The 21,672-nt window shown below is 42.8% G+C and overlaps 1 protein-coding gene across 1 annotated transcript in view; it reads right to left on the reverse strand.

Moving 5' to 3' along the window:
- The window catches only part of MFSD13A (major facilitator superfamily domain containing 13A), a 152,278-nt gene that overhangs the window by 53,345 nt on the left and 77,261 nt on the right, over positions 1–21,672 (reverse strand). The window contains exon 6 of the mRNA XM_053692469.1: positions 5,684–5,780. Within this exon, the coding sequence (XP_053548444.1) occupies positions 5,684–5,780 (97 nt within the window). The remainder of the gene's footprint in view (positions 1–5,683; positions 5,781–21,672) is intronic.

Here is a 21,672-nt window from a genome sequence, read left to right on the forward strand (position 1 = left end):
CCTGCCTTAAAATGACAGGGCGGGCCGTGGACTGGATACACCACAAGAGAAATAAATTTATCAGGTAAGCATAAATTGTGTTTTCTCTTGTAAGGTGTATCCAGTCCACGGATCATCCATTACTTGTGGGATACCAATACCAAAGTACACGGATGAAGGGAGGGACAAGGCAGGAACTTAAATGGAAGGAACCACTGCCCGTAAAACCTGTCTCCCAAATATAGCCTCCGAAGAAGCAAAAGTATCAAATTTGTAAAATTTTGAAAAAATATGAAGCGAAGACCAAGTCGTCGCCTTGCAAATCTGATCAAAAGAAGCCTCATTTTTAAAGGCCCAAGTGGAAGCCACAGCTCTAGTGGAATGAGCTGTAATCCTTTCAGGAGGCTGCTGTCCAGCAGTCTCATAGGCTAAGCGGATTAAGCTTCTTAGTCAAAAAGAAAAAGAGGTTGCCGAAGCCTTTTGACCTCTCCTCTGTCCAGAGTAGACAACAAACAAAGAAGATGTTTGACGAAAATCTTTAGTAGCTTGTAAGTAAAACTTTAAAGCACGGACCACGTCCAGATTGTGTAACACAAGGATGGAACAACAATCTCTTGATTGATATTCTTGTTAGATACCACCTTAGGTAAGAACCCAGGTTTGGTACGCAGGACTACCTTATCCGTATGAAAAATCAGATAAGGAGAATCACATTGTAAGGCAGATAGCTCAGAGACTCTATGAGCCGAGGAAATAGCTACCAAAAAAAGAACGTTCCAAGATAAAAGCTTGATATCTATGGAATGAAGAGGTTCAAACGGAACTCCTTGAAGAACCTTAAGAACTAAGTTTAAGCTCCATGGTGGAGCAACAGGTTTAAACACAGGCTTGATTCTAACTAAAGCCTGACAAAATGCCTGAACGTCTGGAACATCTGCCAGACGCTTAACTAGCTGACAATCCTTTTTCCAAACCTTCTTGGAGAAAAGATAATATCCTAGCAATCCTGACCTTACTCCATGAGTAACCCTTGGATTCACACCAATAAAGTTATCTACGCCATACCTTATGGTAAATTTTCCTGGTGACAGGCTTTCGTGCCTGTCTTAAGGTATCAATAACTGACTCGGAGAAGCCACGCTTTGATAAAATCAAGCGTTCAATCTCCAGGCAGTCAGCCTCAGAGAAATTAGATTTGGATGGTTGAAAAGACCCTGAAGTAGAAGGTCCTGTTTCAGAGGCAGAGACCATGGTGGAAAGGATGACATGTCCACTAGATCTGCATACCAGGTCCTGCGTGGCCACGCAGGTGCTATCAGAATCACTGATGCTCTCTCCTGCTTGATCTTGGCAATCAGTCGAGGGAGCAGAGGAAACGGTGGAAACACATAAGCCAGGTTGAAAGACCAGGGCGCTGCTAGAGCATCTATCAGTGTCGCCTTGGGATCCCTGGACCTGGATCCGTAACACGGAAGCTTGGCGTTCTGGCGAGACGCCATGAGATCCAGTTCTGGTTTGCCCCAACGATGAATCAGTTGTGCAAATACCTCCGGATGGAGTTCCCACTCTCCCGGATGAAAAGTCTGACGACTTAGAAAATCCGCCTCCCAGTGCTCTACACCTGGGATATGGATAGCTGATAGGTGGCAAGAGTGAATCTCTGCCCAGCGAATTATTTTTTAAACTTCTAACATCTCTAGGGAACTTCTCGTTCCCCCTTGATGGTTGATGTAAGCTACAGTCGTGATGTTGTCCGACTGAAATCTGATGTACCTCAGAGTTGCTAACTGAGGCCAAGCCTGAAGAGCCTTGAATATCGCTCTTAGTTCCAGAATATTTAATGGAAGGAGAGACTCCTCCTGAGTCCACGATCCCTGAGCCTTCAGGGAGTTCCAGACTGCACCCCAACCTAGAAGGCTGGCATCTGTCGTAACAATTGTCCAATCTGGCCTGCGAAAGGTCATACCTTTGGACAGATGGACCCGAGATAGCCACCAGAGAAGAGAATCCCTGGTCTCTTGGTCCAGATTCAGTTGAGGGGACAAATCTGTGTAATCCCCGTTCCACTGACTGAGCATGCATAGTTGCAGCGGTCTGAGATGTAAGCGTTCAAATGGCACTATGTCCATTGCCGCTACCATTAAGCCGATTACTTCCATACACTGAACCACCGAAGGGCGCGGAATGGAATGAAGAACCCGGCAGGAATTTAGAAGCTTTGATAACCTGGACTCCGTCAGGTGAATTTTCATTTCTACAGAATCTATCAGAGTCCCTAGAAAGGAAACTCTTGTGAGTGGGGATAGAGAACTCTTTTCCTCATTCACTTTCCACCCATGCGACCACAGAAATGCCAGTACTACGTCCGAATGAGACTTGGCAATTTGGAAGTTTGACGCCTGTATCAGGATGTCGTCTAAATAAGGGGCTACTGCTATGCCCCGCGGCCTTAGGACCGCCATAAGCGACCCTAGAACCTTTGTAAAGATTCTTGGGGCTGTAGCTAATCCCAAGGGAAGAGCTACAACTGATAATGCCTGTCTTGAAAGGCAAACCTGAGAAACCGATGATGATCTTTGTGTATCGGAATGTGAAGATAAGCATCCTTTAGATCCACTGTAGTCATATATTGACCCTCCTGGATCAGTGGTAGGATGGTACGAATAGTTTCCATCTTGAATGATGGAACTCTGAGGAATTTGTTTAAGATCTTTAGATCCAAAATTGGTCTGAAGGTTCCCTCTTTTTTGGGAACCACAAACAGATTTGAGTAAAAACCCTGTCCCTGTTCCTCCTTTGGAACTGGATGGATCACTCCCATAACTAGGAGGTCTCGTACACAGTGTAAGAATGCCTCTCTCTTTATCTGGTGTGCAGATAATTGTGAAAGGTGAAATCTCCCTTTTGGGGGGGAAGCTTTGAAGTCCACAAGATATCCCTGGGATATAATTTCCAACGCCCAGGGATCCTGAACATCTCTTGCCCACGCCTGGGCAAAGAGTGAAAGTCTGCCCCCTACTAGATCCGTTCCCGGATAGGGGGCCGTTCCTTCATGCTGTCTTAGAGGCAGCAGCAGGCTTTTTTACCTGCTTACCTTTTTTCCAGGTCAGGTTTGGTCTCCAGACCGTCTTGGATTGAGCAAAAGTTCCCTCTTGTTTAGCATTAGAGGAAGTTGATGCCGCACCTGCCTTGAAGTTTTGAAAGGCACGAAAATTAGACTGTTTGGCCCTTGATTTGGACCTGTCCTGAGAAAGGGCATGACCTTTTCCTCCAGTGATATCAGCAATAATCTCGTTCAACCAGGCCCGAATAGGGTCTGCCCCTTGAAGGGAATGTTAAGTAGCTTAGATTTTGAAGTCACGTCAGCTGACCATGATCTAAGCCATAGCGCTCTGCGCGCCTGTATAGCAAAACCAGAATTCTTAGCCGTTAGTTTAGTCAAATGAACAATGGCATCAGAATAAAAGAATTGGCTAGCTTAAGTGCTCTAAGTTTGCCAAGTATGTCATCCAATGGAGTCGCTACCTGTAAAGCCTCTTCCAGAAACTCAAACCAGTACGCCGCAGCAGCAGTGACAGGGGCAATGCATGCAAGGGGCTGTAGGATAAAACCTTGTTGAATAAATATTTTCTTAAGGTAACCTCTAATTTTTTATCCATTGGATCTAAAAAAAGCACAACTGTCCTCGACAGGGATAGTAGTACGCTTTACTAGAGTAAAAACTGCTCCCTCCACCTTAGGGACTGTCTGCCATAAGTCCCGTGTGGTGGCGTCTATTGGAAACATTTTTCTAAAAATAGGAGGGGGTCTATCCCATTCCTTATTAATAATTTCTGTAAACCTTTTAGGTATTTGGAAAAACATCAGTACACACCGGCACTGCAAAGTATTTATCCAGTCTACACAATTTCTCTGGCACTGCAATGGTATCACAGTCATTCAGAGCAGCTAAAACCTCCCTAAGCAACACGCGGAGGTGTTCAAGCTTAAATTTAAATGTAGAAATGTTAGAATCAGGTATCTTTCATGAGTCATTAACATCACCCACTGACTGAAGCTCTCTTTCCTCAGCTTCTGCATATTGTGAGGCAGTATCAGACATGGTTCTTAAAGCGTCAGTATGCTCTGCATTTTGTCTCACCCCAGAGCTATCTCGCTTACCTCTAAGTTCAGGTAGTCTGGCTAATACCGCTGACAGTGTATTATCCATGACTGCCGCCATGTCTTGTAAAGTAAACGCTATGGGCGCCCTAGATGTACTTGGCGCCATTTGAGCGTGAGTCCCTTAAGCGGGAGTCAAAGGGTCTGACACGTGGGGAAAGTTAGTCGGCATAACTTCCCCCTCGTCAGATTCCTCTGGTGATAAATTTTTTAAAGACAGAAAATTATCTTTATTGCATAAAATGAAATCAGTACATTTGGTACACATTCTAAGGGGGGTTCCACCATGGCTTTTAAACATAACAAGGAGTTTCTTCTATGTCAGACATGTTTATACAGAATAGCAATGAGACTAGCAAGCTTGGAAAACACTTTAAATCAAGTTAACAAGCAAATATAAAAAAACGGTACTGTGCCTTTAAGAGAAACAAATTTTGTCAGAATTTGAAAAACAGTGAAAAAAATGCTGTAAATCAAACGAAATTTTTACAGTGTGTATAATAGGCTAACAGAGCATTGCACCCACTTGCAAATGGATGATTAACCCCTTAGTTAAAAAAACGGATCAAAAAAACTAAATAGACGTTTTTTAACAGTCACAACCAACTGCCACAGCAAGCTGTGGCCCTACCTTCCCCAATAAACGACTTTGGAAAGCTTTTGGGCCCTTTAGAGATGTCCTATAGCATTCAGAGGGCCTTTGAGGGAAGCTGGATGTCACAGTTTGTAATTTTAACTGCACCAACTGTAACTTTTATACTACAACAGTGGAAATTGTTTCTAGTCAAAATTTAAGCCAGCCATGTGGAAAAAACTAGGCCCCAATAAAGTTTTATCACCAAAGCATATATAAAAACGATTAAACATGCCAGCAAACGTTTTATATTGCAATATCATAAGGGTATTACCCCTGGGAGTAAGCATGATACCAGTCGTTATTAAATCACTGTATTCAGACTTAACTTACATTAATCCGGTATCAGCAGCATTTTCTAGTGTTTTCCATCTCTAGAAAAAATTATAACTGCACATACCTGATAGCAGAATAAACTGCACGCCATTCTCTCGCTGAAGTTACCTCATTTGTGTAATCCCCTCAGACATATGTGAGAACAGCAATGGATCTTAGTTACAACCTGCTAAGATCATAGAAACCTCAGGCAGATTCTTCTTCTATTTACTGCCTGAGATAAAATAGCACAACTCCAGTACTATTTAAAAATAACAAACTTTTGATTGAAGAAAATAAACTAGCTATATTTAACCACTCTCTCCTACAACGTCCTTGCTTGTTGAGAGTTGCAAGAGAATGACTGGCTATGACAGTTAGGGGAGGAGCTATATTACAGCTCTGCTGTGGGTGTCCTCTTGCAACTTCCTGTTGGGAATGAGAATATCCCACAAGTAATGGATGATCCGTGGACTGGATACACCTTACAAGAGAAACCCCTGCTTATTTGAAATTCAGAGTAGGTGTTAAATCATTGTTTTTTTATTATGCACTTGTTAATTATGCAATTTATTAAGCATTTTATATAATTACCAAGAAGGAAGGAACCAGTAGACAAGGAAATTCTGTCAGCCAGCAAATGTTCCAAGAAGAGTGGGAAAAAATTGCTATTGAAGTGGCAATGAAAAACCTGCAGGACAAAAAGGTAAAAACAATTAGCAACGCGTCGCTCTTTTGAAATAACTAAACCTCTAATACACAAATCACTTCAAAGAGTAAAAAGAAAATCCATCAACCTTGAAAAAGTAGCTGTTAACTTCAGAAGCTACAAATGGAACAGACGTTTATGTAAACAGTTCATATAGTCAGCTGTAGAAAGGTGTTAAAATACCCCAACAAACATTGTTATGTATACAGTTTACTACAAATGTAGTGATTGGCAAATATTTTTGCACATTCCTAAAAAAAATGACAAATGCTGGCCGTAATTGTTCACTCAACCTGAAAGTCAAATGTTTGCTAAATGTTCAACATTTGTTTTTACAAAAATGTAAAGTTAACTTTCCATTAATCAAATGCAATACTTTAATATCGAATGAAACATTCAAATTTTTAAATATTTACATTCAAATGTTGATTCTCCAACTTTACAGTAGGTCTATGGGAATCAACATTACAGTTAAATATTTGACTGCTACACTTGATAATTGAAAGTTAACACATGTTGTAGAGATACTTTCCAATATCAAAATTAGTTTCAAGTGGATAATTAGTTTTACCATTTTGAATGTCAACATTTTGATATTTGTCTATCCCGACTAAAATAGCTTCAGTGCAACATTTAATACATATGCTTACATTAAAGGGATATTTTAGTGCAAAAACAAAATGCTATTTTAGTAGAGTTATTTTTGCACTAGTGTCCCTTATGTATGTATACATTTACTGCTTGGTAACAGCAAGTCATTTTGGGGTTAGAGATGGTGAGGATCATGTGATAAGATCACTTAGGGGTCGATTAATCAATCTTCGGCGGACAGGGGCGTACATAGTATTGCGCCCCTGTTTGCCGCAGCTCGCCTCTGGCAGAATTCAGCATTGCACAAAAGGTTTATTTTGCACTTCCGTGCAATGCCGCCCCCTGCCCGCGCACAGCCAATCACGCATGGGCAGGAGCTTTCAATCTCCCCGGTCTGACCACTGCTTGTTAAATACAGGCGGCAGGTTCTCTTGTGAGAACCTGCAGTCGTAGGGGGTTGAAAGGGTTGCAAGGCCTTTGATAAATCGATCCCTTAGATGGCGTATAGTGTTAAAATTATGGTTAAGATGGGGTGTGTGATTTGCAGCTAGGAGAGCAATGGTGGAGTATTGTGTCAACCATTAGGGTTGTTTGCAGAGGTGAATGTCTTGGTTAGAGTTTACTGTTATGGTGGGGGAGTTTCTGCCAGACATTAGGAGTTTTTCCAAGGAAGGAGGAACCCTCCTAATTTCTGCCAAAAACATCCCCACCATCACAATAAACTCAGTTGTGGTGCAAGGAAATTGGGTTATCCATTATGAGTAACTGCAGTGAGGATATAGTGGTCAGCCGCTAGTTGTGTTTGATGTAGGCGGTTACATGGCGGTTAGGATTAATAGCAGTTTAGGGTGATAATGTTTAGGTTTGATTGTGGTGGAAGCCAAGTCATGAGTAGGCATTATTGTGGAGAAGCCAATATGGATGATCATTTCATTTTGATTGGTTGCATTGGTATTTTTTTTTTTTTTGGCTATTGCCATATTATGTGAAGCGAGGTTGACTAGTGTCCGATAAAAATTATGTAGCAAGATCTGTACAGCAGCCGTGAAGTGACTGGATTGAGCTACATTTGTTAAAAGTGACACAGAATCAGTTGCTTTGAAAACAACATTTTCAATACCTTAAATACTTACATTTAAAGTGATTGTAAAGTTTAATTAATAAGTGCCCGGTATCTAAAAATACTTAACCTTTAAGGAAAACAGACCGTCGATCCTCCACCCGCTTCTCCTGGTGTGGTCAGCACAGCAATGATGAATCCGGCTTCCTACAATTGTTGCGTGCCCCATGAGCTGGACGCCAAAGAGGGCACGCAACGATTGGAGGAAGCCAGATTAGTCATCACTGTGCTAACTATAGCAGAAGAAGCGGGCGGAGGAGCCCCGGTCAGTTTTCCATAAAGAAGGGTAAGTATTTAAAAAAAAATAAGCTTTATTGAAAAGTTTAATCAATGAAAGTGCCCCTATTTTTAAAAGTATTTTTAGATACTGGGCACTTATTTATTAAACTTTACAATCACTTTAATTTAAATTACATTAAACAGTTTAGTTCATTGCTAATAAAATCAACCTCTTTTACCCTTAATTTTGGTTTTATTCTCTTCAACAAGCAGAACACTACAGCAAGTTAGCAGCTGTAACACCCACTTCTGAGACAGAAGGTTCATGCTCTAGGTTTTCTATCAGACATAACATTGCTGAGGCCAATAGAAGGCAGTGTGAGTTGTCAGTCTCAGCAGGAGGAGTTTTACAGCTTCTGATTGGCTGTAGCTCTTTGCTTTCAATGAGGAAATAAAATGGCCGCCGAGCAGGGAGGACTACATGTAAAGGTAAATAATGGTAAAGGAGGGTTGATTTTAATTAAATCAAAATTTATGCTTATCAGATAAATTCCTTTCTCTCCTGGCAGGGAGGGTCCCTCAGGAGGTTGCTGACCAGCAGTCTCATAGGCCAAACGAATTATACTCTTTAACCAGAGTGAAAGAAGTAGCCGTAGCTTTCTGACCCTTGCGTTTCCCAGAGAAACAGACAAACAAAGCAAAAGACTGGCGAAAATCCTTAGTCGCCTGTAAGTAGAATTTCATTGCATGCACCACATCTAGGTTGTGCAGCCAACGCTCCTCATGATAAGAAGGATTAGGACACAAGGAAGGAACACAATTTCCTAAATAATATTCCTATCCTGATTAATATTCCTATCCGAAACAACCTTAGGAAGGAAACCTAACTTAGTACGTAGAACCTAGAACAACAAGGTGAGTGGCAGGCTCTGCATAAACCATACTAGCGCTCAAAATTAGGATTAAAAAGAAAACTTTTAATGAAAAAATATTAAAAATACATATAAGGCTGTACACAGATACGGGGGGGGGGAACAAAACAAACAAGCCTGACGCGTTTCGCGCCCCCTAGTGGCGCTTATTCATAGGCTCAGCCTATGAATAAGCGCCACTAGGGGGCGCGAAACGCGCCAGGCTTGTTTGTTTTGTCCCCCCCCCTGTATCTGTGTACAGCCTTATATGTATTTTTAATATTTTTTCATTAAAAGTTTTCTTTTTAATCCTAATTTTGAGCGCTAGTATGGTTTATGCAGAGCCTGCCACTCACCTTGTTGTTCTAGTTGTCTACAAGCGATTTGGAGTCTATCGCAGGCTACGGCTCTCTGCCAGTAGTTTTCTTTGGAGGACTTCAGTCTCATTTGCCGGTTCCGGTTGCCGCTATACCGCGCTTACCTTCCATGTATGCTAGTACGTAGAACCACCTTATCAGAATGAAAGATAAGGTAAGGCGAATCATACTATAACGCTGATACCTCAGAAACTCTCCGAGCAGAAGAAATGGCAACAAGAAATGAAACCTTTCAAGATAACATCTTAATATCTAACAAATGCATTGGCTCAAACTGAGCCTGCTGAAGGACTTTAAGAACAAGGTTAAGACTCCAGGAAGGAGTAACAGGTTAAAACACAGGCCTGATTCTGACAAAGGCCTGACAAAAGGATCGTACATCTGGTACATCTGCCAGACGCTAATGCAATAAAATAGACAAGGCAGATATTTGACCCTTCAAGGTACTTGCTGACAACTCTTTCTCCAGACCCTCCAGGAGAAAGGACAAAATCCTGGGAATCCTGACTTTACTCCACAAAAAACCTTTGGATTCACACCAATACAGATATTTACGCCATATTTTATGGTAAATCCTTCTAGTCACAGGCTTATGAGCCTGAATCAAGGTCTCAATGACCGATTCCGAGAACCCTCGCTTAGACAAAACTAAGCGTTCATTCTTCAAGCAGTCAGCTTCAGAGAAACAAGATTTGGATAAAGAAAGGGACCCTGAAATATAAGGTCCTTCATCAGCAGAAGTCTCCAAGGTGGAAGAGATGACATAACCACTAGGTCTGCATACCAAATCCTGCGAGGCCACTATGGGGCTATTAGAATTACAGACGCCCTCTCCTGCTTGATTAGAGCAATGACTCTTGGAAGGAGAGCGAACGGAGGAAACAGGTATGCTAGACTGAAGTTCCAAGGAACTGCCAGAGCATCTTTCAGAAATGCCTACGGATCCCTTGACCTCGAGCCGTATCTTGGAAGTTTGGCATTCTGACGAGAAGCCATGAGATCCAACTCCGGCTGCCCCCACTTGAGGGTCAAGCTGGAAAACAAATGAAGTTCACACTCCCCGGGATGAAAAGTTTGTCTGCTTAGAAAATCTGCTTCACAATTGTCCACTCCTGGGATGTGGATCGCAGAAAGACAGCAGTTGTGGGTCTCCGCGCAATGAATAATTCGGGCCACCTCTGTCATGGCCAAGGAACTCCGAGTTCCCCCCTGGTGGTTGATGTAGGCCACCGATGTTATGCTGTCCGACTGGAATCTGATAAACTGAGCTGAGGCTAACCGAGGTCAGGCAAGAAGAGCATTGAAGATTGCTCTCAGCTCCAAGATGTTTATGGGCAGAACAGACTCCTCCCGGGTCCATAAGCCCTGAGCCTTTAACGAGCCCCATACTGCTCCCCAACCTAGAAGGCTGGCATCTGTGGTCACAATCACCCAGGAGGGTCTGCGAAAGCAAGTACCCTGGGAGAGATGGTCCTGAGAAAGCCACCACAGAAGAGAGTCTATCGACGCCTGATCTAGATCTATATGCGGAGACAGATCCGTATAGTCCCCATTCCATTGTCTGAGCATTCATAACTGCAAAGATCTGAGATGAAACCGAGCGAACTGAATGATGTTCATGGACGCCACCATCAGAGCGATTACCTCCATACATTGAGCCACTGATGAACAAGGCGAGGACTGAAGGGCAAGACAAGAGTTGAAAATCTTTCTTTTTCTGACCTCCGTCAGAAAAATCTTCATTAACAGGGAGTCTATTATAGTCCCCAAAAATACGACCCTTGTAGCTGGAACCAGAGAACTTTTTTACCGATTCACCTTCCACCTGTGGGATCGAAGAAAAGACAACAAGATCTCTGTATGAGATTCTGCTTATTGAAAAGATGGCGCCTGAACCAGAATGTAGTCCAGATAAACTGCCACTGCAATGCCCCCAGAACCTTTAAAAAAATTCTGGGAGCTGTGGCAAGGCCAAATGGAAGGGCCACAAACTGGAAATGATTGTCCAAGAAGGCAAATCTCAGAAACTTGTGATGGTCCCTGTGAATGGGAACATGAAGGTATGCATCCTTTAGGTCTATGGTTGTCATGAACTGACCATCTTGTACCAAGGGAAGAATGGAGCGTATAGTCTCCATCTTGAAGGATGGCACTCTGAGAAACTTGTTTAAACATTTTAGATCTAGGATTGGTCGAAAAGTTCCCTCCTTTTTGGGAACTACGAAAAGATTTGAGTAAAATCCCAGACCACTTTCCTGAAAGGGAACTGGAACTATAACCCCCAGGGTGGCAAGGTCCTTGACACAATGTAAGAACACCTCTCTTTATCTGGTCTACAGATAATCTGGAGAGGAGAAACCTGCCTCTGGGAGGAAAAGATTTGAAGTCTCTTTTGTATCCTTGGGAGACAATGTCCACCGCCCAGGGATCCGGTACATCTCTTAACCAAGCCTGGGGGGGGGGGGGGGGAAAGAGAGAGAGTCTGCCCCCTAAAAGATCCGCTCCCGGATCGGGGGCCACCCCTTCATACTGACTTGGAATCAGCTGAAGGCCTTTTAGATTGCTTTCCCTTATTCCAGGACTGGTTGGGCTTCCAGGAAGGCTTGGCTTCAACTTGCTTGGAGGAAGGGAAGGAAGACTTGCCTTTAAAGTTACAAAAGGAACGAAAGTTACTCTGACGTCCTTTCTGCTTATTCTTTTTATCTTGAGGAAGAAAAGAACCCTACCCTCCAGTAATATCTGAGATAATTTCCGCCAAACCAGGTCCAAACAAGGTCTTACCCTTGTAAGGAATAGCCATGAGCTTAGATTTAGATTAAACATCCAGAGACCATGACTTCAACCACAAGGCTCTTCGGGCTAGGACCGCAAAACCAGAAATTTTGGCTCCCAGTTTGATGACCTGTAAGGATGCATCTGTAATGAAGGAATTGGCTAATTTAAGAGCCTTAATCCTGGATCTCCTCAAGAGGAGTATCCATCTGAAGAGATTCAGACAACGTATCAAACCAGTAAGCCACAGCGCTGGTAACAGTGGCGATATACACCGCAGGTTGCCATTGTAGACCCTGGTGGACATACATCTTCTTTAGTAAATCCTCCAATTTTGTATCCATTGGATCCTTAAAAGAACAACTATCTTCTATGGAAATAGTAGTCCTCTAAGCCAAAGTGGAGATCGCTCCTTCTACCTTAGGAACCGTCTGCCACGACTCCTTAATGGAGTCAGCTATAGGAAACATCTTCTTAAAAATAGGAGATGGAGAAAAGGGAATACCATGTCTTTCCCATTCTTGAGCAATAACAAGTACTTGTTCAATTTACTAGACTTTTTAGGGTTGACTACGATAGTGGTGTTGGAGTCGTCCAAAGTAGCCAAAACCTCCTTAAGTAATAATCAAAGGATACCACTTCAGCATCAGAAGAAGGAATTACACTATCTGAGTCTGAGATTTCTCCCTCAGACGCTACCGACATGTCTTCCTCCTCAGGATTATGAGAAGGGACACTCTGGATAGCCACAACTTGATCAGAAACCTTACTAACTGATTCCTTAAGTTTCCTTTTACGCCTTCCCTGCAGCATGTTGAAAACTAAAAAACCTCAGATACCGCAGAGGATACCTGGGAGGCAATGTCCTGTAAAGAAAATCGTATTGCCAGAGTAAACACAGGGCACTGTATGTGGAGACTGAAAAGGTTGGGGCGCTTGAGGAGAAAGCTACGGCATATCTACTACAGGAGACACCTGAACAGCATTTGCCTGGGATAATGGTGGCTCATGGTCAAATATTTTATCTCTATAACAAAGTTCTCTCAATGCATGAGGAACAAAAAAATACAGGTGGCCCTCGTTTTACAATGGTTCAATTTACACCGTTTCAGAATAACAACCTTTTTTTCCAGTCATGTGACTGCTATTGAAAAGCATTGAGAAGCAGTGCATTTATTAAAATAGCCAGTAGGTGGAGCTGTCCGCTTGTGTTGCAGCAAAGCCAAGTAAGCTGAAATTAATCAGTTTAACCAGACCTGAGCTATCGAGCAGATTTCAAAGGAACAAGATCTTCATTTCTATAAATCAGTCCAGATTGGAATGCATAGAAAGAACTGTTTGCAGAAAAATGCAAGTGAAGTCTGTGTTGTGTGATTATTTTATTAGGTTTATAATGCTGTTTAGCAAATGTTTTTGTTCATTTAACTTAGTTTAATTATATATTCTGTGTTGTGTGATTATTTTATTAGGTTTATAATGCTGTTTAGCATTTAAAGTATTCATTTCAAAGCTTTAAACATAATGTATTAGGTGTTACTTATGAAGATTTTGAGAGGAGCCTGGAACCTATCTCCCTCACTTCCCATTGACTTACATTATAAACTGGGTTTCAATTTACAACGGTTTTGATTTACAACCATTCCTTCTGGAACCTAACCCCGGCGTAAACTGAGGGCTACCTGTACTGGGTGTTCCACCTGAGTATCAAAGCATAACTGAAAAGCAGCAACTTCGCCTGAGATAATGGTTTGAAAGGCCCCTTGATCCATCATATGTAATAAATATGGATAAATTGAATAAATATTTAAAAAAAAAGAAAAGTCTACTGTGTTTTTTTAAATAAAATTGTGTGTTAGCGTAACAAACCAAATAGACCTCAGGCTACCTATACACCTCAGTAGCTTTACAGAGGTGCCTACCTGTCCTGCAGCTCACGGAGTGGCTTCCCTCACAGAAAAGACAATCCGGACTTGAAAAACAGCAGCGCAGAGAAAAAGGAGATTGGAGCAACTGACTACAACGTCACAGCTACACAGCTCTGTACAGTCACACCGAAAGCGTGCCTAAAGGAAACCACTTCAACAAAGGACCCTCCCCTTTCAATTACGGAGCGGTCCTAGAGGTTACAGAGCCTTAACTGCCAAAAAACGACTTAAAACAGTGACATTTTTATGACCCAAAAAAAAGAAAAAAGTTAAAGTCCGTAGGAACAGACATAACTCACTGAGCCACCATGAATCCCTCTCCTCACAGTCTCAATGCCCAACACTGCCTTAAATAAACCCCAAACATGAAGGCCTTAAAAAAGTCCCATTTTTTATAAGACAACCCTTAGCTGTAACAAGTGCCAGTATTCTCCTTTTTAAAACAAAATTAAAATGGCACTTACCTGAAAAAGCTGTCCAGCCGCAGGACAGCTCACCTGGTTTGAGAGGGTGCGGCACCTTACATTGACCTGTAAAAAATTTAAGAAACTAAGTAAACCTACTCAGGCTTTCTGGATAGGGCAGCAGATTCTTGAGAAAAGAAGTTCTCAAGTGCTCAAAAGCCACCACTGCCCTATTGAAGAGGCTGACGTGGACTAAGGCTAGACCCCAATAAAGATCAGAGTAAGTTTACTCTGCTTAAAAATAATAAAATCTTGATTGAAGAAAACTTCTCATCAGACACCTAAAATTTACCACCTCCTTGCACTACAGGCAAAGAGAATGACTGGGGGATTGTGGGTGGGGAGGTGATGCTCGACGGCTTTGCTGTGGTGCTTTTTGCCTCCTCCTGCTGGCCGGGGGTGGTGTTCCCAACAGTAATTGATGATGATCCGTGGACTCACCGTGTCATTAGAAAGAAACAAAACTTTCCAAGATAACAGTTTAATATCAACAACATGCATGGGTTTAAACGGAGCCAGCTGCGAAAAATGAAGAACAAGATTGAGGCTCCAAGGCGGAGCAACAGGTCTGATCCTAGTAAGAGCCTTAAAGGACTGCACGTCCGGAAGATAAGCTAATCTTTTGTGCAGTAAAACCAATAGGGCCGATATCTGCCTCTTCAGAGAGCTGGCAGATAGACCCTTCTCCAATCCATCTTGGAGAAAAGATAAAATTCTGACAACCTTTACCTTAAGCTAAGATGCACACCTTATGGTAGATGCGCAGAGTAACCGGCTTATGAGCCTGAATCAAAGTGTCTATGACACTATCAGAGAATCCTCTCTTAGCTAAGACTAAACGTTTAATTTCCACGCAGTCAGCCTCAAAGAATCTAAATTTTGATGTTGGAAAGGCACCTGTATTAGAAGGTCCTCCTGATAAGGTAACTTCCACAGAGGAGATGAGGACATTCTCAACAGATCTGCAAACCAGGTCCTTCGAGGCCAGGAAGGAGCAATTATAATCACTGAGGCCTGCTCCTGCTTGATGCGGGCCACTACACGAGGGAGAAGAGGCAATGGAGGAAAGAGATATACGAGTCTGAACCTCCATGGAACCACTAGAACATCTACTAATCCTTCTTGAAGATCCCTCAATCTCGAGAGGCCATGAGATCGATCTCTGGCATCCCCCACATGCGCCAAATCTCTGCAAACACCTCAGGGTGGAGGGACCATTCCCCCGGGTGAAAGGATTGTCTGCTGAGGAAGTCTGCTTCCCAGTTCTCCACTCCCGGAATGTAGATCGCTGACAGAATACAGCTGTGGGCTTCTGCCAATTCTAAGATTTGACCCCCCTCCCTCATTGCCAAGGAACTTCTCATTCCTCCCTGATGGTTGATGTAAGCGACTGAAGTTATATTGTTTGATTTGAATCTGATATACTGGGTCGAACTTAGTTGGGGACATGCCTTCAGAGCATTGACGATTTCCCGGAGTTCAACGATATTGAACGGAAGTGTGGATTCCTCCTGAGTCCACAAACCCTTGCTATGAACTGAAAGTGCTGATCTAGAAATGCAAAACTCAGGAACCAAAAATTATCCCTGTGGATTGGAACATGAAGGTATGCATCCTTCAGATCGATAGTAGTCATTACTGTCCTTCCTGAACCAAGGGAAAGGATCGATCTGATCATCTCCATTTTGAAGGAAGGGACACTTAGAAATGTGTTTAGATACTTCAAGTCCAGAATTGCCCAACAAAGAGCTTTGAATTGAACCATAGACCTCTTTCTGATGCAGATACCGGGATGATTACTCCTAAGGAGGATAGGTCCTGTACGCAATCTAAAAAGCCTGTCCTTTTAACTGATCTTGTAAACAGCCTGGAGAGGAGGAACCTGTCCCTGGGTGGATGAGATTTGAATCCTATCCTGTATCCTTGAGATACAACTTCTAACACCCAAGGATGCTGAACATCCTGAAACCAGGCATCTGAGAAAAACAACAGTCTGCCCCTACTCAATCCTATCCCGGATCGGGGGCCGCCCCTTCATGCAGATTTGTTATCTGCGGGCTTCTTAGTCTGTTTGGATTTGTTCCAGGACTGAGCAGGCTTCCAGGTACTCTTAGGCTTCTCAGGCTTGGAGGATGATTGAGTTCTCTGGGACTCGTCTGAACGAAAGGAACGAAAATTAGAGGACTGCCGTCCCTTAGGTCTGTTTTTCTTATCCAGCGGGAGGAAAGCACCTTTCCCCCTGGTAACAGTAGAAATTATAGAGTCCAGATCTGGACCAAATAAAACCTTCCCCTTGAATGGTAAGGAAAGAAGTCTGAATGTAGAAACCATATCCATGGACCAAGACTTCCACCAGAGAGCCCTGCGAGCTAGGTCCACAACACCAGAAGCCTTTGCATTCAGACAGACAATCTGCATATTTGCGTCACAGATAAAGGAGTTTGCTATCCTTAAAGCCTTAATCCTCTCCTGAATATCTTTAAGGGGAGATTCCACCTCGATAGGTTCTGACAGAGAGTCACACCAATAGGTGGCTGCCCCCGCCACCGCTGTTGAGGGCTGGAATAAAAACCCCATGTATTGGAACATTCTTCTCAGGTAACTTTCCAACTTCTTGTCCATAGGTTCCCTAAAGGAAGAGCAATCTTCCAGAGGGATAGTGGTATGCTTAGCTAGTGTAGAAATGGCTCCATCCACCTTAGGAATGGAACTCCACAATTCCAGCTGGGAGTCAGGAACTGGGAATAACTTCTTAAAAGTTGAAGGGGAAAAGGGAGTTCCAATCCTTTCCCATTCGCTACAGATAATATTCGCCATGTGAACTGGGAAAGTTTGTGGGGCCTTCTTGTTCTCATAGACCCTCTCTAATTTAGAAATCTTAGGTTCCTCTGGAAGCTTCGCTTCTGGAACCTCTAGAGTAGACATAACCACCTTTAGCAGAAAACGCAGCTGTTCAATCTTAAATCTGAAGGAAGGCTTCTTAGAAGGAGGCGGTTTAGCTGTTGGAACAAAATTGAGTAGGTGGACAAACCAAGGATTCCTCACAATATAGACAGGTATTATTAATTTATATAGACGCTACAGAACCATCTAAAGTGTTAATCTCAGAGTCCTCCATTGCTGGAGATGTAATCCCACCGTGAGTAAAAACAAAATGGTCTAAATAAAAAAAAGAGGCACCTTTATAACCCCAGTGGCTGGGGCACTCACCACCTCCTAGACCCAGACCGACTAAGAAAACGCACTCCGTCAGACTGACAGAGTTCCTTGCAGCAGGATTGTAAAGAACGGTAGCTAGACGCACCCGATCACGTGGTCCACAAATAAGGATCTCCGCTGCTATGAGGAAAGCGCAAAGCTATTAGAAGAAACTTCAAAAACGAAAGTGAAACCTGTCTGTGAAAAAAGTTCCATTGCCAAAAGTACAGAGCCTAAATTGCTCCCAAACCCTTCACAAGTGTTCCAGTAGAGAACAAAGCAGTACACAAAGTCTCCAAACTGTTCTAAAAATAATCTAACTAATGAGATATTAACCCTGGATCCTATAGAGGCTATAAGGTGTCACACTGTGACCCATAGGCATCCCTGCCAAATCTTAAATAAAGCAGACTTACCCTCCAGGATCTATGCTTTGGAACAGGCACATACTCTCAAGTGCGACAGCATTGCCGCGGTGTTCTGACAGGGACCTGAATGCTAAAAGGCAAGCAGTGGAACTCGTTAACACTGATTACCCAGTAAATCAGCCAATAGGATTAATCGCGCATTCTATTGGCTGATTGGAACAGCCAATAGAAAGCGAGATCAATCCTATTGGCTGATTGGATCAGCCAATAGGATTAAACTTCAATCCTATTGGCTGATTGTTTCAGCCAATTGGATTTTTTCTACCTTAATTCTGATTTGCTGATAGAATTCGATCAGCCAATCGGAATCTAAGGGACGCCATCTTGGATGACGTCACAAAGAAACCGTCATTCAGCAAGAAGACTTCTTTTAAAGAGGATGCTCCGCGTCAGATGTCTTTAAGATGGACCCGCTCCGCGTCGGATGGATGAAGATAGAAGATGCCGGCTGGATGAAGACTTCTGCCCGTCTGGAGGACCACTTCGCCCAGCTTGGATGAAGACTTCTCCCGGCTTCGTTGAGGACTTCGGCCCGGTTGGATGAAGACTTCTGCCACTTCCTTGAGGATGGATGTCCGGTCTTCAGAACAGTAAGTCGATCTTCAGGGGGTTAGCGTTAGGTTTTTTTTAAGGGTGTATTGGGTGGATTTTATTTTTTAGATTAGGGTTTGGGCCGCAAAAGAGCTAACTGCCCTTTTAAGGGCAATGCCCATCCAAATGCCCTTTTCAGGGCAATGGGGAGCATAGGTTTTTTTAGATAGTATTTTATTTGGGGGGTTGGTTGTGTGGGTTTTACTGTTGGGGGGTTGGTTGAATTTTTTTTTTTTTACAGGTAAAAGAGCGGATTACTTTGGGGCAATGCCCCGCAAAAGGCCCTTTTAAGGGCTATTCATAGTTTAGGGGGTTTTTTTATTTTGGGAGGGCTTTTTTTATTTTGATAGGGCTATTAGATTAGGTGTAATTAGTTTAAATATCTTGTAATTTGTTTATTATTTTCTGTAATTTAGGGTTTTGTTTTCTTTGTACTTTAGCTAATTTAATTTATTTAAATGTTTTTAATTTAGATAATTTATTTAATTGTAGGGTTAGGTTAGGTGTTATTGTAACTTAGGTTAGATTTTATTTTACAGGTACTTTTGTATTTATTTTAGCTAGGTAGTTATTAAATAGTTAATAACTACTTAGTAACTATTCTACCTAGTTAAAATAAATACAAACTTGCCTGTAAAATAAAAATAAAACCTAAGCTAGCTACAATGTAACCATTAGTTATATTGTAGCTATCTTAGGGTTTATTTTATAGGTAAGTAGTTTTAAATAGGAATTATTTAGGTAATATTAATTTTTATTTAGATTTATTTAAATTATATTTAAGTTAGGGGATGTTAGGGTTAGACTTAGGTTTAGGGGTTAATACATTTAGTATAGTGGCAGCGACGTTGGGGGCGGAAGATTAGGGTTTAATAAATGTAGGTAGGTGGTGGCAATGTTAGGGACAGCAGATTAGGGGTTAATATTATTTAACTAGCATTTGCGACGCAGGAGTGCAGCGGTTTAGAGGTTAATATGTTTATTATAGTTTCGGCTATGTCCGGAGCAGCAGATTAGGGGTTAAAAAACAGAATTTATGCTTACCTGATAAATTACTTTCTCCAACGGTGTGTCCGGTCCACGGCGTCATCCTTACTTGTGGCAATATCTCTTGCCCAACAGGAAATGGCAAAGAGTCCCAGCAAAGCTGGCCATATAGTCCCTCCTAGGCTCCGCCCACCCCAGTCATTCGACCGACGGACAGGAGGAAAAATATAGGAGAAACCATATGGTACCGTGGTGACTGTAGTTAGAGAAAATAATTCATCAGACCTGATTAAAAAACCAGGGCGGGCCGTGGACCGGACACACCGTTGGAGAAAGTAATTTATCAGGTAAGCATAAATTCTGTTTTCTCCAACATTGGTGTGTCCGGTCCACGGCGTCATCCTTACTTGTGGGAACCAATACCAAAGCTTTAGGACACGGATGAAGGGAGGGAGCAAATCAGGTTACCTAAACGGAAGGCACCACGGCTTGCAAAACCTTTCTCCCAAAAATAGCCTCCGAAGAAGCAAAAGTATCAAATTTGTAAAATTTGGCAAAAGTGTGCAGTGAAGACCAAGTCGCTGCCTTACATATCTGGTCAACAGAAGCCTCGTTCTTGAAGGCCCATGTGGAAGCCACAGCCCTAGTGGAGTGAGCTGTGATTCTTTCAGGAGGCTGCCGTCCGGCAGTCTCATAAGCCCATCGGATGATGCTTTTAAGCCAAAAGGAAAGAGGTAGAAGTTGCTTTTTGACCTCTCCTTTTACCAGAATAGACAACAAACAAAGAAGATGTTTGTCTGAAATCTTTTGTAGCCTCTAAATAGAATTTTAGAGCACGGACTACGTCCAAATTGTGTAACAAACGTTCCTTCTTTGAAACTGGATTCGGACATAAAGAAGGTACAACTATCTCCTGGTTAATATTCTTGTTAGAAACAACCTTTGGAAGAAAACCAGGCTTAGTACGCAAAACCACCTTATCTGCATGGAACACCAGATAGGGCGGAGAACACTGCAGAGCAGATAACTCTGAAACTCTTCTAGCAGAAGAAATAGCAACCAAAAACAAAACTTTCCAAGATAGTAACTTAATATCTATGGAATGTAAAGGTTCAAACGGAACCCCTTGAAGAACTGAAAGAACTAGATTTAGACTCCAGGGAGGAGTCAAAGGTCTGTAAACAGGCTTGATCCTAACCAGAGCCTGAACAAATGCTTGAACATCTGGCACAGCTGCCAGTCTTTTGTGTAGTAAGACAGATAAAGCAGAGATCTGTCCCTTTAGAGAACTTGCAGATAATCCTTTCTCCAAACCTTTTTGTAGAAAGGAGAGAATCTTAGGAATTTTTATCTTATTCCATGGGAATCCTTTGGATTCACACCAACAGATATATCTTTTCCATATTTTATGGAAAATCTTTCTAGTTACCGGTTTTCTGGCCAGAACCAGAGTATCTATCACAGAATCTGAAAACCCACGCTTTGATAGAATCAAGCGTTCAATCTCCAAGCCGTCAGCTGGAGGGAGACCAGATTTGGATGTTCGAATGGACCCTGAACAAGAAGGTCCTGTCTGAAAGGTAGCTTCCATGGTGGAACCGATGACATATTCACCAGGTCTGCCTACCAAGTCCTGCGTGGCCACGCAGGAGCTATCAAGATCACCGAGGCTCTCTCCTGTTTGATCCTGGCTACCAGCCTGGGAATGAGAGGAAATGGTGGAAATACATAAGCTAGGTTGAAGGTCCAAGGTGCTACTAGTGCATCTACTAGAGTTGCCTTGGGATCCCTGGATCTGGACCCGTAGCAAGGAACCTTGAAGTTCTGACGAGACGCCATCAGATCCATGTCCGGAATGCCCCATAATTGAGTTAGTTGGGCAAAGATCTCCAGATAGAGTTCCCACTCCCCCGGATGGAATGTCTGACGACTCAGATAATCCGCTTCCCAGTTTTCCACACCTGGGATGTGGATCGCAGATAGGTGGCAGGAGTGATCCTCCGCCCATTGAATTATTTTGGTCACTTCTTTCATCGCCAGGGAACTCCTTGTTCCCCCTGATGATTGATATACGCAACGGTCGTCATGTTGTCTGATTGGAATCTTATGAATCTGGCCTTTGCTAGCTGAGGCCAAGCCCTGAGAGCATTGAAGATTGCTCTTAGTTCCAGAATGTTTATCGGGAGAAGAGACTCTTCCCGAGACCATAGTCCCTGAGCTTTCAGAGATTCCCAGACCGCGCCCCAGCCCACTAGACTGGCGTCGGTCGTGACAATGACCCACTCTGGTCT

Source organism: Bombina bombina, chromosome 9, assembly GCF_027579735.1.
Source record: "Bombina bombina isolate aBomBom1 chromosome 9, aBomBom1.pri, whole genome shotgun sequence".
Taxonomy (NCBI): Eukaryota; Metazoa; Chordata; class Amphibia; order Anura; family Bombinatoridae; genus Bombina; species Bombina bombina.